The sequence below is a fragment of the Trichosurus vulpecula genome, chromosome 4 (assembly GCF_011100635.1).
Source record: "Trichosurus vulpecula isolate mTriVul1 chromosome 4, mTriVul1.pri, whole genome shotgun sequence".
In the NCBI taxonomy this organism is placed as follows: domain Eukaryota; kingdom Metazoa; phylum Chordata; class Mammalia; order Diprotodontia; family Phalangeridae; genus Trichosurus; species Trichosurus vulpecula.
The window spans coordinates 299,117,104-299,134,270 of record NC_050576.1 but is presented as its reverse complement, the minus strand read 5'-3'; the positions used below and the strand labels follow the sequence as shown (position 1 = coordinate 299,134,270).

Below are 17,167 nucleotides of genomic sequence, written 5' to 3'. Positions count from 1 at the left end.
ATTGACGAGATAAGAAATATAATGCCCATCATACATATGAAATATTGCCCCCCAAAAAGCAAGAAAAATAAAGAGGAAAAAAATATGCTTCAATCTGCACGCGGAGTCCATCAGTTCTTTCTCTGGAGGCGGATAGCATTTTTCCTCACAAATCCTTTGGCATTGTTGTGGATCATTGTATTGATCAGAGTTGCTAAGTCTTTCACAATTGATTATCCTTACAGTATTGCTGTTAATGTGTACATTGTTATCCTGGTTCTGCTCACCTCACTTTGAGTCAGTTCATACAAATCTTTCCAGGTTTTGTTGAAACTATCTCCTTAGTCTTGTCTTATTGCACAATAGTATTCCATTACAATCATATACCACAACTTGCTTAGCCATTCCCCAATTGATGGCCACCCCACCTCAGTTTCCAATTTTTTGCCACCACAAAAAGAGTGGATATATACATACATACATACACCTGTCCTGTTCCTTTTTATTTGATCTCTTTGGGGTATAGACCTAGTATCAGTATTGTTGGATCAGAGAGTATGCACAGTTTTATAGTCCTTTAGGCATGGTTCCAAATTGTTCCCCAGAATGGTTAAACTAGTTCACAGTTCTGGCAACACTGCATTAATATCCCTATTTTCCCTCCAACGTTTGTCATTTTCCTTTGTTGTCATCTTAGGCAATCTGATGAGTGTGACGTGCTATCTCAGAGTTATTTTAATTTATATTTCTCTAATTATTAGTTCTTACTGGAACTGCTGAATCAGCAGTTCTTAAACGTTTTAGTCTTAGAACCCCTTTTAACTCTTAAAAATTATTGAGAACCCCAAAGAGCTTTTGTTTATGTGAGTTATCTATGGTTATTTATTATATGAGAAATTAAGACTAACAAGTTTTAAAAATATGTATTAATGCAGTTAAAGTAATGATAAACTCATGTGTTAACATAAATGACATATTTTAATAAAAATTACTGTGTTTTCTAAAATAAAATCAAAATTGGTGAGGAGTGGCATTATTTTACATATCTTTTTAAATCTCTTATAGAAGATGGCTAGCTTCTCGTATTTGGTTCTGAATTCAGTCTGTTGTACTACGTTGTTTTGGTTTAAGTATATGAAAACAATCTGGTCTTGAATACGTAGTTTGAAAAGGGAAGAGTAGACAATACTTTGGCATTGTCGTAGTTTAGTAGGCAAATAGCATCTTAGTATTATTTTGAACCTAGTTTTGACCATCCTTACTCCGTAAAAAGGTCTCAGGAATCCTAAGGGATTCCAAGAACATACTTTGGGAACCTCTGGGCTAGATAGTCAGTTGCAGGTATACTATAGAAAAGTTCTGGTGCTGTTTGCAGTAGCTAGGCCCTGGGGTCCCTTTCATCTATGAAATTCTGGGATTCCAGTTAAGTTGTTGATTGAAACAAAAACTCTTGTTAACAATGTAAAAAAGGTGTAGTTTCATTTGTAAGAGGAGAAACATGATAAAGAATAGTATAAATTTATTTTTCCTTTTAGAAAGTTTTGAGTAGAATTGCCTAAAATAAGTTTATATGATATTCTACTCTGTTTTAGATATCCCCTACCCCTCAAAAAATGAAATAGGAAATAAAATCTCCAGTTGGCTTTATCTGGTAAAAATTTACCATAAAATAAAGCTTGTTGATGGATGATGATGGTTTGGTTTGGTTTAGTTTAGTATTTTTTAAAAATTTTTTTAGTATTTTATTTTTCTCCAATTTTCAACATTTTTTTAAAAAAAACTTTGAGTTCCAAATTCTCTCCCTTCCATCCCACCCCCTTCATTGAGGAGGCAAGCAATTTGATATAGGTTATTACAAGTGTAATCATGCAAAACATTTCCATTTTAGTCATATTGTCAAAGAAAAAAAAACATAGACCAAAAAAAAACCCTTTGGTTTACTCTTAATGTTGAATTTGATATATGATACATCTTATTTGTGTGTGTGTGTGTGTGTGTGTGTGTGAGAGAGAGAGAGACAGAGACAGAGAGAGAGAGAGAGAGAGAGAGAGAGAAAGTGTGTCAGTGAATTCTGTGCATTTGAGTTTCTTAGTTTGAATCAACAATGCATCATAGACTTTGAGAGATGGAAAGGGCTTCAGAGAAACCTGTGGGAGACTACTTGATGCAGTGACATAAAGTGTAGGAGATGCAGTTCAACGTTGGGCTTGAAATCCTGACTTATTGGTGACTGTATGGCCTTGGGCTATCTAGTCACTTTACTCTTTGAGCCACATAATGCACATCTTTAAAAGGAGAGGGTTAGACTAAGAGGCCTGATAAAAGGTCCGTACAGCTCTGAGGCTCCTCTTACAAGATCATTGCCCTAGAATGGGAAGGGACCTCAAAGTCTATATAATGCAGCCTCTTATTTTACAGTTGAGGGAATTTAGGCCTAGAGAGACTTTATGACTTGCCCAGGGTCACACGTTAAATGGTGGAAGCAGGATTTTGAAAACACATCCTTGGACTCCAGATTTCTAGTTTCTTTTCATTATACTATATGAACATCTAGTTCTCATTTACTTTTTATAGGAATCTCTTAGGTCTTTTAATAATGCTCTAACAAAACAATCTAATTCTAATGATTAATTTGTTTACTTAAATAATAAAAGTCTTTTTATTTTCATCTGATGATTTCATTTTATCATTTTTGAAATGTCTTGTTCTACTTTCTCTCCTAACAGAGAGAAAGTTTTTTCTTAATTATCACTCTCACTTTTAAAAAATTGGCTACAATATATATTTCCTGTTCCTCTTTTTTTAAGTCAAGAGATTTCATAAATTTCCCATTTGTTCCTTTGCAATTTTGGGTGTATAGTTGACAATTATAAATTTGAAATGGCATGTATAGGAGAAGAACATATAAACCTGATGTAACACATAACTTAGTAAACTATTTGGGAATAGATTTATTAAACTTAGCTATTATTTTACTTCTCTGCTTTTCTAACTTGATAATGAAAGTTTATTTTTTAGTCAATTAGTCATGTCTGACTCTTCGTTGACCCTATTTGGGATTTACTTGGCAGTGATACTGCTGCGGTTTGCCATTTCTTTCTCCAATTCATTTTACAGATGAGGAAATGGAGGCAAACAAGGTTAAGGTACTTGCCCAGATTCATACAGTTTAGTAAGTGTCTGAGGTCAGTTTTGAACTCAGGTCCTTCTGACTCTGGGAGTCAGCACTCTATTCACTGTGTCACCTAGGTGCCAATAATAAAAGTAGAGTAACAATTACTTTGCTATTTATCATTACTAGGCAACTTGCATTCAGCTTGTCTAAATATTAAACCTTTTTGAATTCTCTTATTAAATTTATAAATCTTCTTTAAGTAGTTTTGTTATTTAAATTTTTTATTTAATCGAGGTTTTAGTATTTTCTTTTGAATGACAGATTATTGCTCACCTCCAAACCAGGTCACCCTGTTCAGTTCTACAGCATGAACAGACCTGCTTCTCGGCATACTCCCCCAACAATAGGAGGCTCTTTGCCATATAGACGTCCTCCTTCTATAACCTCACAGACAAGCCTTCAGAACCAGGTGAATGGAGGACCTTTTTATAGCCAGAATCCAGGTAAGATTATCTTTGAGGTTCTTTATAGTTTAGTTTAAGAAGCTTGAACTGCTTTTTAAATACTTATGTTCTTTTCAGTAGGCTTCGCTTAAATTGATAAATAGTTTCAAATATTGGAGCACCTTGTTTTATGCAATAGTTGTGTTCATGAAATGTTATGTAGTTTACTTGTTGAGAATTGAATCATAATCTTAATACAGTAGGGGGGATTTAGTATTTTAAATAATGTTTTAAACAGTATTCCCACTAATTTTTTTGATCTTTTTTTTATTTTAGACTTGAATACTAAAACTTGAGTACATAATAAAAGAAAAAGAAACATGAACTTAAAATATTATAACTTAAATATAAAATAAGAAAAGAAAAAAGTGTCATGTGCACAGCAGAGCATAAGAGAGGATTCAAAATATATAGCAATAAAATTCCATTTCCAAAAAGCCTATATATTAAATACTACACATGGTGTTGAAAGCTGTGTGTTTTTTCTTTGCTTCCTTGTAGGTTTTCTTTTCTGTTGTACGTTTTTTACTTTATTCTTTTCCCTCTCCCTCCCCCCCACTACAATTAAGCATGGATAGATATTGATATATACATACACAGATACATATACACACATGCATACATATATGAACATATACTTCCCCTAAGAGATTCTACTCCTAATCTTTGTTTTTATCTTGTATTTCCTATCGTTCCTGACTCCTCTACTTCTACCTGCTGCCTTGCCTTCCTATTACTTAACCTATTCCCCCCCCCGCTAAAGATCCCTTCCTTATCCTCACATTCCCATAAATCTAAACACTCTTCTATATCCCCCTTCAAGCTATTCCCTCACCTCCTCCTCTAAAGATCCCTCCTCTATCCTCTCCCCCCTCCGTAACCCCTTAGCGTTTTATTTCCTTCTAAATTTAGAAGACTTATGTACTTTTCTAGATGTGTATGTATTGTTCCCTTTTGAATCATTCGGATGAAAGTAGATTTCCAGAACTAACAGCCCTCCTCCCCCATCTAATTCTTTTGTATTGGTTCTTCCTTTTTGCACCTCATTTGTATAAGATAATTACTCTTTTTAGCTGTTCCTGAACAGTTTTACTTTTTGAAGCCATATCATGCTCAGGTCTACCCCAATCTTTCTTATGAACTACCCAGTTACTAATAACAATATTAGACATACGTTTAAAATTTTGCATACATAAAAGTCCTTATTGAGTCCCTTGTAATTGGTCTTTGGTATGTACCTTGTGTTTTTCTTGACTCTTATATGTCATATCTTCTGTTAAATTTAGTTTTTTTTTTTAAACAAAATCCTGAAAATCTGACAGTTCGTTACAGGTCCAATTTTTTTCCATTAGGATTATGCTTAGTTTTGCTGGGTATGATATTTTCAGCCAGAGCTCCATTTCTTTTGCCTCTTTGATATATAGTGTTCCAAGACCTGTGGTCTTTTAGTGTTGTGGCTGCTAGGTCTTGTGTGATTCTGATTGTGGCACCGCCATATTTGAATTGTTTTTATCCTTGGGCTGGGGGTTTCAGAATTTGACTATAATATTCCTGTGGGTTTTCCTCATAGGATCTCTTTCAGGTGGTGATCGGTGGATTTTTTTCTATTTGTACTTTCCCCTCTTTAATGCTTCAAGACAATTTTCTTTAATTATTTCTTGTATTATTGTATCAAGATTTCTTTTTTTTGATCATAGCTTTCAGGTAGTCTGATTCTTCTTATGTTTTCTTTTCTTGATCTGTTCTCCAGATCAGTTGTCTTTCTTATAACTTCACTGGCTTCTCCTTGCCCAGGGGTGGGGAACCTATGGCCTCGAGGCCACATGTAGCCTTCTAGGTCCTTGGGTGTAGCCTTTTGACTAAGTCCAAGCTTTACAGAAAAGATCCTTTTATTAAGGGGCCCAGTTATAATTTTCTTTTTTTTAAGGGAGCAAGGTAGGGTAATTGTGGTTAAGTGACTTGCCCAAGGTCACATAGCTAGTAAGTGTGTCAAGTGTATGAGGCTGGATTTGAACTCAGGTCCTTCTGACTCCAGGGCTGGTGCTCTACTTGCTGTACCACCTAGCTGCTCCCCCACTTATAATTTTCAAAGAGTCATTTTCTTCCTTAAAATTCTGGATCTCCTTTTCTAATTGGTTAACTTTCTTTTCATAATCTTATTTTTCTTGGATTGTTTTTATTTTTTTTTTAAAGTTTTTCCTCAGTCTTTCCCATTTGATTTTTAAAGTCTTTTAAAAGTTCTATGAATTCTTTTGGGGCAGGTGACCATTTGACATTACTCTTTGGGGTAAAAGAGGGTTTCTTTGCTTCACTGATGTACCCTGGTCTTCTGTCTGTTCACATAGTAACTCCCTGTGGTTGGATTCTTTCTCCTTTGCCTATGCATTTTTTTGGTAATAGCTTAATTTTTGTAATCACCTCTTGCCTTGAAATATTGAGAGATGGTCCCTCTGGCCTCAGATCCTCTTTCAGTTTTCCCTTCAGACCTTGAATCCAAACCAAGACCTCCAGCCTCCTGTAAGTGCCCACAAGCAGTGGAGTCCCCACCCCACTGCTTCTGCACTCACCTTGTAGGATCTCTTTCAAGAGGTGATTGGTGGATTTTTTCTATTTGTCCTTTCCCCTCTTGTTCTAATGCTTCAAGACAGCTTTCTTTAATTATTTCTTGTATTATTATATCAAGGTTCTTTTTTTGATCATAGCTTTCAGGTAGTCTGATTCTTTTTATGTTTTCTCTTGATCTGTTCTCCAGATCAGTTGTTTTTCTTATAACTTCACTGGCTTCCCCTTTTGCCTTTTGGCGGGGAACCAGTGGCCTTGAGGCCATATGTAGCCTTCTGGGTCTTTGGGTGCAGCCAGTGTGTGCTAGTTCCTTCTTGCCTGGGCTGCACCTCTGCAGCACAGCTGGGTCTGGCATTCCTTGTCATTAGAGGTTCTCTCCATTTTCTCGAACTCAGATGCCCAACTCCTATAACTATCCCAGGGTAAAAGTTCCTGTGACTGGGACTGAGGTAGCTCCCTAACCCAGCTAACCCCAGAGCTTGCCTTTTGTTTAAGGGGTCCTTAGCCTGAAGGTTTTTACCTTTCACAGGGACCAAAGTTGGCCCCGGGATTTTTCTTCAGATCTTCTCAATTGTCCCAGGAGGACCCTTGTTCTGCCCCTTCTCTTATTTATTTTTACCACTCTGTGTTTGCCCTGAGGTGTTGTTTTATCTCTTTTATGGAGGAAAATTTTGAGAGCTTGGAATTTTCCAACTTACTTATTACTCTGCCATCTTCCCAGAATTCTCTCCCCCACTAATTTTTTAAAGTCACATGTGGACAACTATGATATATGAGCAACCAGCTATAAATGCAGAGTGTATATGAATATAGTTTACTGGTGAAATGATGTAAAACTTAGAACAAAGTTAATTTCATGATAATTTAATAGTATGTATTAGTAGTTTTTTTCATGATAATTAGGCATAATAGTAAACAGTTCACATCAGTAACAGCTCCACCATGGCTTCCTTCCCTCCTCTGTGACACATGGAGGGGTTCTTGCTTCATTTCTGCTTCACTTTGATCCAAGCTCGTCACAGGACCATAGTACCTCTTGTTCTAATTCCCATTCCCTAGCATGCCAACATGTTAGCTGGGAATTTCCAGAATATTTGAGTTATGGATGACTGACAGCAAAGGAGGTGTCTCTTGGGCACCAAATCTGTGGGTTTCCAGAGGTACCTCAGAGCACATTCTTGCTCTGCCTAATTATTCTTTTTAAATTCTTTTGCCTTAGCTGGAAGATGCAGGTTGAAGAAAGAGGGAATTGGGTTGTAACCATAGACACACTTTCTTGGTCTTTACTTGTGATATAGTAGTTGGGGTATTACGATTTCAGGGCAGACTTTTCTAAATTTCTTACCTACAGCTTCCAATTAGAGATTAATTTAAATAAATAAGCAGTCACCTGTGACAAATGAAAAGCAGAGAGGCAGAGTTTCTGGATAATTAATAACTTATTAATCAGGCTGGCAAATAATCAGTAAATTGATGGTCAGCAGTTTCTCTTGGTAACCAAAGACTTAAATACCTTTGGAAACATGGGTGCCCCTACCAGGTGGGGATCAATTATGATTGGTGAACATTTGGAGCCAAGATGGCAGCTGGAAAACAGGGGCTTGCTTAAGCTCTCCCCCAAATCCCTCCAAACACCTGTAAAAAATGGCTCAGCAAATTCTAGAGCTACGGAACCCACCAAATAACAGAGGGAAACAAGTCTCCAGCCCAAAACAGCCTGGATGGTCTCTGGGAAGGGACTATCGCACCGTGCTGGGAGTGGAGTGCAGCCCAGCGTGGGCTGTGCCAGGACAGACCAGACCAGGAGGCAGGCAGAGCAGGCCCTAGGGCCCTGAATCACTGAGCTGTGGCAGTTACCAGTCTTCTCAACCCACAAACACTAAAGATAATGGAGCAGGTTAGTGGGAAAACTGCTAGATCTGAGTGCGAGAGGTGCATGGTTGAGCCCCAGCCCCTGGAGGAGGGGCAGTGGCGGAGGTGGCACAGCGGCAGCAACAGCAGGAAGCTCCTGCAGCTGCTTCCAGAGCTCCAGCGTCAGCTGCTTCCAGAGTCCCTGGCCCACATGGCGGGAGGAATCAAGCGGCAGGTCAGAGCAGGAGCGCAGGGATTGCTTTGCTGGAGCAGAGGCAGTGTTCTCTTGCTTTGCCCTGCTTGTATCTGGGTTGCAGTCCTGGTTGGCGGTTCTTGGGGGAGGAGGAGCGTTGGTGTGGCAGAACTTGCTTTGTAGAAATAGCTCTGAAAACAGCAGTGCAAAGCCCCCTAAAGCTTGGGACAAAGTACTCTGTGCTCTACAAGCAGTCATACCCTGACAGAAAGCTCAAGGGTCAAGTGGTTGGCCGGGAACATGACCAGGCAGCGAAAAAGGACTCAGACTCAGACTATTTTGGTGACAAAGAAGATCAAAATATACAGCCAGAAGAAGTCAACAAAGTCAAAGAGCCTACATCAAAAGCCTCCAAAAAAATATGAATTGGTCTCAGGCCATGAAAGAGCTCAAAAAGGATTTGGAAAATCAAGTAAGAGAAGTAGAGGAAAAATTGGGAAGAGAAATGAGGGTGATGCAAGAAAATCATGAAAAACAAGTCAACGACTTGCTAAAGGACACCCAAAAAGTACTGAAGAAAATAGCACCTGATTGGTGAACATTCAATGAAGGGGTGGAAGAGGAGGTAGGCTGAAAGCCCTCAGCTCTTCCTTCTGAGACTCAGCTACTCCAGCTATTTGGGCAAAGGCATCTATTTCCACCCAGACCACTTAAGTTGAACAATGGGCCTTTCAAGGGTGTCCAATGCTTCTAGATTAGATTCCCTTTATACTTTAATCAGAAATAAGCTCTCCCAGTTGGGTGGTGTCCCGACTAAGATTGAAGAGAATTTTGAGGAGGGTCAGGCCATTCTTATTGTCAGTTCTTGTTCTTTAGAGGCTGACTGACCTGCAAGGTCTAGATTTTGAATGAGAAAGTAAAAAGGGAAAAAACCCAGGGTCAAGATACTAATAATTGTTTACTAATAATCATTTCTCTCACATCTGTGGGAAGATTAAGGCATTGGCTAGCAGGTGAAGGGGCAAGAGTAGGGGAGATGGTTAGAAATAGAGGTTTGAGGAAGAGAGAGGCTAGTGGACATTTACTGCTTAGTGTGGACCACAGTGGGGTAATAATTCTAGACACTCAAATTAAGAGAAAGTTGAATTGAACTCACATTAAAAATAGTTACATATTTTGGTTACATTTGTCATTTGACAAACATACTTTATCCCTCTTAGTAGAGAGTGAGGTGGGGAACCACAGATGCAGAATATTGCATATATTACCAAACTTGGACTTGTTGGTTTGTCTTGTTTAAGTGTTTTCTTTGTGACAAGGCAGAGTTCTTTCATATATAGGTAGAATTCAGAAAATGTCTGTGGTATAAAAAAAAGCCATCAAGAAAATTTTTTTTAAGGATACGGTATAGGAAGAATACTATGTTAAGAAGCTATATGTGGGTGGAGAGATAAGTTGCATTCTGGGATGTAGAGTACTCTGCCAGTACTCTATGGTTCTTAGAAAAACATTCTAAAAAATAAGATGAATCACCTAAAGACTCCTACATCTGGCCTTGGGATCCATAAAAGATTCCTTAATCTTATGCAAATTGAGAAATAGGCAAACTTAGGTAGGTGGAAAGCAGAATTTGGGTAGGAGTAGAGGGGTTGAGGGGATGGGAGAAATGTTTAGCGCCAACACCACCAAAATTAGTAGAGTGTGAATGGCTTTAGACAAAAGTGAACCTGAGTGTCCCCAAAGCCCCTGGTGACAGGAGCCCAGTGTGCAGTGCAGCCATAGGGAGCTCCAGGAGGATTCTGATATAGCAGCCTAAGTCTAGAGACTGGAGAAAGGCACTAGAGAAAGATTAGCCCTTAGGGAGAACTCAGCATGGGAGTAGTCGTTGATCCCATCATCAGAGGAAAAGGACCCCGAGGAGAGCCAAATGTAGGGGAGGTCCTGTATCCCTGTGGCAAAAGAGACATCCCCCGCCCTCACAGGCAGAGTCCAGCACTGGGGTGGCCTCAGTGTCCTTTGATGGAAAGGAGACCTAATTTTGGCCACCATACTCAGAATTAGACATATTCTGACCACACTATTTAGTTGCCAAGTATAGCTGCAACTCCCTTCCTTTCTCCCCTTCACTGTCCCTCCCTGCCTCCCCAGCCTAGAGCCTGAGGCTGCTGAACAAACCAAGGTAAATGCCTAATAGCATAAGATAATACCTTGGCTTGAAAGATTTCTAGCATAAAGCCTGAGGAGAATAGGACCATACAACAAGTTTTGGAGGAAAAACATGTCCTGGTCACAAGGATTATAGAAGTACCTGGAAGAAATGAAACAAGATATACAAAATGTAATAACCAGGTAGAAAAGAAGAACAAGAAGTGATATCTTAGAACAGATTGTAGATAACCTCACCTAATAAGTAAATGCCCTGAAAATTAGAATGGGCCATACAGAAAACTACTTAATAAGCATCAATAAATATTAAAACAAAAGAACTGAAAAAAGAAAATCTAAGAAGTACATTAAAAGCCCCTTCTCAAGAAAACAGCTCAAGGAGAAATAATCTAAGAGCTACTGAGCCATTCAATTTCAGTTCAATTCAACAAACATTTATTAAGTAGCTGCTGTGTGCCAGGCACTGTGCTAGGTGATGGGGATATAAATAAGAAAAAGAGGGATAGTCCCAGTGTTCATCAAGCTTATAATACAATAAAAGAAAGCATCAAACAAAAGGAGACTGAAAAGCAAGGGAGAGAGAGAGAGAAGGTACCTTCAGGGCATGATGATGGTGGAGTTGAATCACAGTGCCCTTGCTGGGAATGGTTGGGCTCTGAGCCCTCGTTAGGATGTGGGAGTTTTTTGTTCTGCCCTCCTGATCTCCAATTAGAGGGATATAGTACCCTGAGGAGGAGAAGGAGGCATGCAGACCAAAGCTGATGCAGTTTCCAAGATTAGTTTCTTAGGGATGATCTTTTCTTTGGAACATGATGATGGTAGAGTTGAATCCAATGGGTGCAGCTGTTTGGAAATGGTATCTGAAAACCATGACCAGAAATTATAAATGAAAACTGCCAGCACTCTTAGAACCAGAAGGCAAAGTGAAAATAGGAGTCCACCAGTCATGTCTTTAAAGAAATTCCAAAATGAAAGCTCCAAGAAATATAGCTAAAACCCAGAGTTCCCAGGTCAAAGAAGATTACTAAAAGCAGCCAAAAAGAAAGTGTTTACCTGTGAAGGAGCCACAGGAAGGATCACAAGACTTGGCAGCTACTACATTAAAGAAGAGGAGAACTCGGAATACAGTATTCCAAAAGGTGAAAGAATAAAGGCTTACAGCAAAGATAAGCTTTTGGCAAATGTAGGTATCATTCTAAAAAAAATGACTCTTGAATTAAATAGAGGATTTCTCATCATTTCTGATAAAAGGCCAGGACTAAATAGACATTTTGAAATGGAAATGCAAGTTCCAAGACAAAAATAGAAAGGTACACACATTCATTTAACTGGAAGAAAATATATGGGGATGAATTGTTTACATATTAATAGAGAGGAATAAGAAACAAATGTCTCCTCGGGATCCTAATTTTTTAAGGGTCATAAACAAAGATAAAATGACAGAGGACTTGTGAGTGGTTTTGTTATGTTTTGATCATCTTAGGAGAAGACAAAAATGGGAACGATAGGGGCTTATACTGGAGAAGGAAGGAGGAAGGGGAGATGAAATCAATATCATGTAATAGGGGTGCATAAGATAAGAGCATATACTAGTGGAGGGAGGGGTAGGGGGAATGGCTGTCTCTTGAACCTCACTTTCATCTAATTACATTCACATCTCCTCACACATAGAAATTTTATTTTAGAAATAACATTAAGCTCAAGGGAAATAGGGAACAGAAACACAGGAGGCGTAGAGAGGGATCACAGGGTAAATAAAGGAATAGTCGTTAGCAAAATAAATTCGAATATTGGAGAGGAACATGAAGGGGTGATTAAAAAGAAAGGAAGAAAGTGAAAAACTTAATTGGGCTGGGTAAGGGGAAGCGAAGAGCTACAATAGAGAGAGAATAGGCTATTTCTTTTATAGATCACAGGTGTTAGACAAACGTCTCTTTTTCTACTTAATTATAAAGAAGGACATAGACTAAAAAGAGGAGAAAAGTTCAAGAGGAATAGGATAGAGAGAAGTATGTTTTAAAGAATTACAATCCTGAATGTGAATGGATTGAACTCTCCCATAAAAGAGAAGAGGATGGCAAAATAGATTAGAAAACAGGATTTACCAATATGTTGTTTACAAGAAGCACACACAATAAAGATTAACTTAGAATTAAAATAAAGGGCTGAAGCCAAATTCATTATGCTTCAGATGAATATTTTTTTTTAATTTTTTAAAAAATTTTTATTTTTAGTTTACAACATTCGGTTCTACATAATTTTGAGTTCCAGATTTTCTTCCCTCCCTCCCCCCCTTCCTCCCCAAGATGGCATGGAATCCCATATAGCTTCCACGTATAACTTCGCATTGAATTACTTTAAACACTAGTCAAGTTATGGAGAAGAACCGTGATCAATGAAATGAATCATGCGAAAGAAGAAACAGGACCAAAAAAAAAAAACCAACCCAAAAACAAAAGAGAGAAAAAGAAAAAAAAAAGGGGAAAAAAAGGCTAGCATGAAGTATGCCTCAATCTGCATTCATACTTCATAGTTCTTTTCTGGATGTAGATAGCATTCTCCGTCGTGAGTCTTTTGGAGTTGTCTTTGTACCTTGTGTTGCTGAGAAGAGCGAAGTCTGTCAGGGTCGGTCCTCACAGAATCCATGTATCTGTGGTTGTGTATAATGTTCTCCTGGCTCTGCTCCACTCACTCAGTCATGTAGGTTTTTCCAGGTTGTTATGAAGTCTGTATCATCCCCATTTCTTATGGCACAATAGTATTCCATTACCTTCATATAGCACAGCTTGTTCAGCCATTCCCCAATTGATGGGCATTCCTTTGATTTCCAATTCTTAGCTACCACAAAAAGAGTCACTATAAATATTTTTGTACAAATGGGTCCTTTTCCCGCTTGTGCGATTTCTTTGGGATACAACCCTAGAAGTGGTATTGCTGGGTCAAAGGGTATGAGCATTTTTATAGCCCTTTGGGCATAGTTCCAAATTACTCTCCAAAATGGCTGGATCATCTCACAACTCCACCAGCAATGTAACAATGTTCCAATTTTCTCACATCCTCTCCAGCATTTATCATTTTCCTGTTTTGTTATTTTAGCCAATCTGACAGGAGAGATGTGGTATCTAAGAGTTGTTTTGATTTGCATTCACTGATCAGTAGTGATTTAGAGCATTTTTTCATACACCTATAGATATCTTTAATTTCTTCCTCTGAAAACTGCCTGTTCATATATCCTTTGACCATTTCTCAATTGGGGAATGGCTTGTATTCCTATATATTTGGCTCAGATCCCTGTATATTTTAGAAATGAGGCCTTTCAGATGAATATTTTTAAAAAGTAGAGTTAGCAGTCATGATTTCAGAAAACTCTATGGTAAATATGGATATAATAAAAAGAAACAACCAGGGAAATTACATGCTGCTTAAAGCACCATAATGTATCAATATCAATACTTAATTTACCTAATTGGATGGCCTCACGTACTCTTAAAAAGAAAAATTAATAGAGTTGGAGGGAGAAATAGATAGTAAAAATATAATAGTATGAGATCTTATAGTACCCCTTTCTGACTTAGATAAATATAAACAAAATATAGACAAGAAGGCAGTTAGAATAGAATTTCAGAAAGTAAAACTTGTTAGATTTCTTTTGTTTACTAAATGGGAATAGAAAAGAATTCATGTATCTCTCAGCTGTACATGGCATTTTTACAAAAAATGATTGCATTGTGATGTGAAGACCATTCCAGAGATGTAGAAAAGCAGAAATAATAAATAATTTACTGATTATAATGTAATGAAAATTATATTCAATAAGAGACCCCTAAAGAAAGAATTAAAAAGTAATTTGAAGCTAAATAATACCATTCTAAAAAACTTGTTGGTCAAAGAATAAATTATAGCAGTGATAGAAATAATGAGGTTAAAGACAAACTACAAAGCAGCCACAACTGAGAGGACACATTCTAGACCCCACCATTTTAATGAGAAGAAGGGTTGGGGGCAGGGAAGCATGGTATACTGGAAAGAGTACTAGATTTGAAATTAAAGGAGCTGTGTTCAAATTTTGACTCTGCCACTTAATAGCTATTTGATCTTTGGCAGATCATTTAGTGTTTCTGAGCCTCAGTTATCTGTAAAATGAGTCAAGCTGGATTACCTCTGTGGTCTCCAGCTGTAGTTTTGTGATCAGATACATGACTCATTCTGTTTTTGGAACTGAGATAATTGATTAATTCATATACAGTTTTGGTTAAGCCAGTTAACTTTCTGTACTTTTTCTTCCAGTTAACTTTTGCCCTTCTTCATAGAAAATTTGAATCATTTTTTTTTTTGCTTTTAAAGAAAGTTAAGTGCAACTTTGCCAACACAATAATTTTTAAAAGACAGATTTTCTAACTACTGTTTTAAAAAATCCAGTACCCCTCTCTCTAGGTTGTTCTGTGACTAAGGGGGTATATATAAGACTGATATATCTTTGCTATAAATAAATAAAGCTTTTTTGCCCTAGAATATTCTCATGAATCATAGCTTACCTTGCTCCTGGCCTTACTTAGTTTTATTTAATAGGAAATAGTTTAGCATGCTTTTACAAACATCTAATTCCAGATTTCAAAAAAAAGTAGTCTGGATATGTCTCTCTTGGTCATCTCCTGCAGATTAGAACCCTGCCAAAAATGGCTGCTCATTAAGAAAAGCCAGTTGACAGCTAAGATTTATGGGGTTGCCAAATTAAGGCAAACCCTAGGAGCCATAAAGACCACTACGAGATTGCTTAGCATACTCTTTGGAGATATTCTGAAAATGCAGCGTGAGGTAGATGTTAAACCTTGAAATACCCAATTTTTGTTTCAACGGTGATGAAGATATTTTAAAAAACAATTTACTGGTGAACAATTAAATATTCATTAACACCAGGAACATCCCTATTTGGGAAGATGAGAAGCTTATTGTTCCCAAGGCTATCCCTGCATAAGACTTTAGGTAACTACTTCTCGTTACTTGATTCATCCTTACCTTGCCACACGGGTGTGAACAAAAATAGATATCAGTGTTAGAAAAGCTTGTACTGGGTGTAGGATCTGAGAGATTTTTCACTGATAATTAAATTCTGTTGATACTTAAATGAATCTGTGACCTATTTGATGTAGGTACTCAGTAGCTCATACACATCTCCATATCTGGTTAATTCTTGTCTATGTCCATCTGTAAATCATTCATTTAGAGTTTACCCAGTGTTAGGGGTGGAAGGACCCTCCTTTTATAGATCTCTTAGTATCACATGTATACAGTGTAGCCCATGTACTGTTTCCCTGTTATCCTTGTTTTTTCAGGGTAGAGGAGTGGTACTCTCCACTTAATGATGAACATTCTCACACCTGGTCATACTCTTCACTTCCCAGTAATTCGGAATATCATCATGCAAATCCCATTACACACTCCTTACCACCTGATTTCTCATTCTCATCCCCAAAGTGTCCTCCTATCTCCACCCACTCCTTCTATTATGCCTTCTGGATTGCCTTTTCCATAGGCAACAACTTCCTTTCATCTTACATCTTTCCCTTTCCCACTCATTCCTCCTTCCTCTCACACTCCTAACTGAACTCCTTCTGAAACCTGCTTGCACAGTCTTAATGAAACCCTGATGACAACCTCCTTGTCTACCCTTTCCAGTCCTGACTGCACCTTCACTCATTCTCCACTGCTCATTGGTTGAGACAGGAAAGTTGTTCCCTTGCTCCCCATTGCCACTTCCAGACTCTTTCCTTTCCTCCACCCCTCAGCAACCTCTCTTTCTTTGAGATTCATGCTATTCATATCTACCACTCAATCAAAATGCTGGTAGCTGTTGTCTGCAGTCTCATTCACCCCCTCCCCCAATGCCTTTTCCTTCTTCAATAAGTTCAACACTTAGTTCACAGTTTTTCTCTTCTCCCCAATGCCTGCCCTTAGTCTAGAAGACTTCAATATACATATTGATTCTCCCTAAAATGACCTAAGCACTCAGTTCCTTAACCTACTTAACTCCCATAAGCTACTCCTCCACCAAACCTCAGCCACACAGAAAGATGGTCATACCTAGTTTTTGCCAACACCCCCAGCTGTACCACCTCTATGTTAAAGAATTTTGAAATCTCATTATCTGACCATAATCTATTGGCTTTTCATCTATCCCTCTGCCTTCCTTTATATACCTCTACTCTTCCTATTCACCGTGACCACTAATCCCTTGACCCTTCAGTTCTCTCTCAGACACTAGCTACTCTCTTCTTTTCCCCTCATCTTAACTCCTTGGTGAATCACTTCAGCTCTATTCTGTCTTCTTCTCTTGAATCCATCATCCCCTATTATATCACTGATTATATCCAGCCAAGCCTTAGCCTTGGATCTTTTCCACCTTCCCTTCTTTGTCACCTTCCCTTCTGCACATGTATTGCTGAACAAAGGTGGAGAACATAATTCAACCCCTCTGACTGGGTCCATTAAACATTTATGCTATATAACCTCAACTGGGCTTTCACTGCTGCTCCTTCTAAACCTGCCCTGTCAACTTATTCTCCCACTCTCCAAAGTTGCTCTTCCAAACCTTTTCATCCTTCCTCAAACATCTCATGGCTCTCTTTCCTCCCATTTCTTCAGTTGAGAACTTTGCCTCATATTTTGAAGAAAAGATTGAGGCCATTCATTAGGAGCTCCCTTTTCTCCTCTCTTCCTTGTCTTTTTTCACTCAGATGCCTTCTGCCACTCTCTTCTCCTTCACCCCTGTCTCACATGATGAAGTGCCTTTACTCCTTA

General features: G+C 38.2%; 1 protein-coding gene across 9 annotated transcripts in view; it reads left to right on the top strand.

Annotated features, from left to right (window-relative positions):
* ABI2 (abl interactor 2) overlaps positions 1-17,167 on the top strand; it is a 111,953-nt gene that overhangs the window by 69,291 nt on the left and 25,495 nt on the right. For all 9 annotated transcript variants that reach the window (XM_036754241.1, XM_036754235.1, XM_036754234.1 and 6 more), the window contains one exon: positions 3,439-3,597. In XM_036754241.1, coding sequence (XP_036610136.1) covers positions 3,439-3,597 — 159 coding nt within the window. The remainder of the gene's footprint in view (positions 1-3,438; positions 3,598-17,167) is intronic.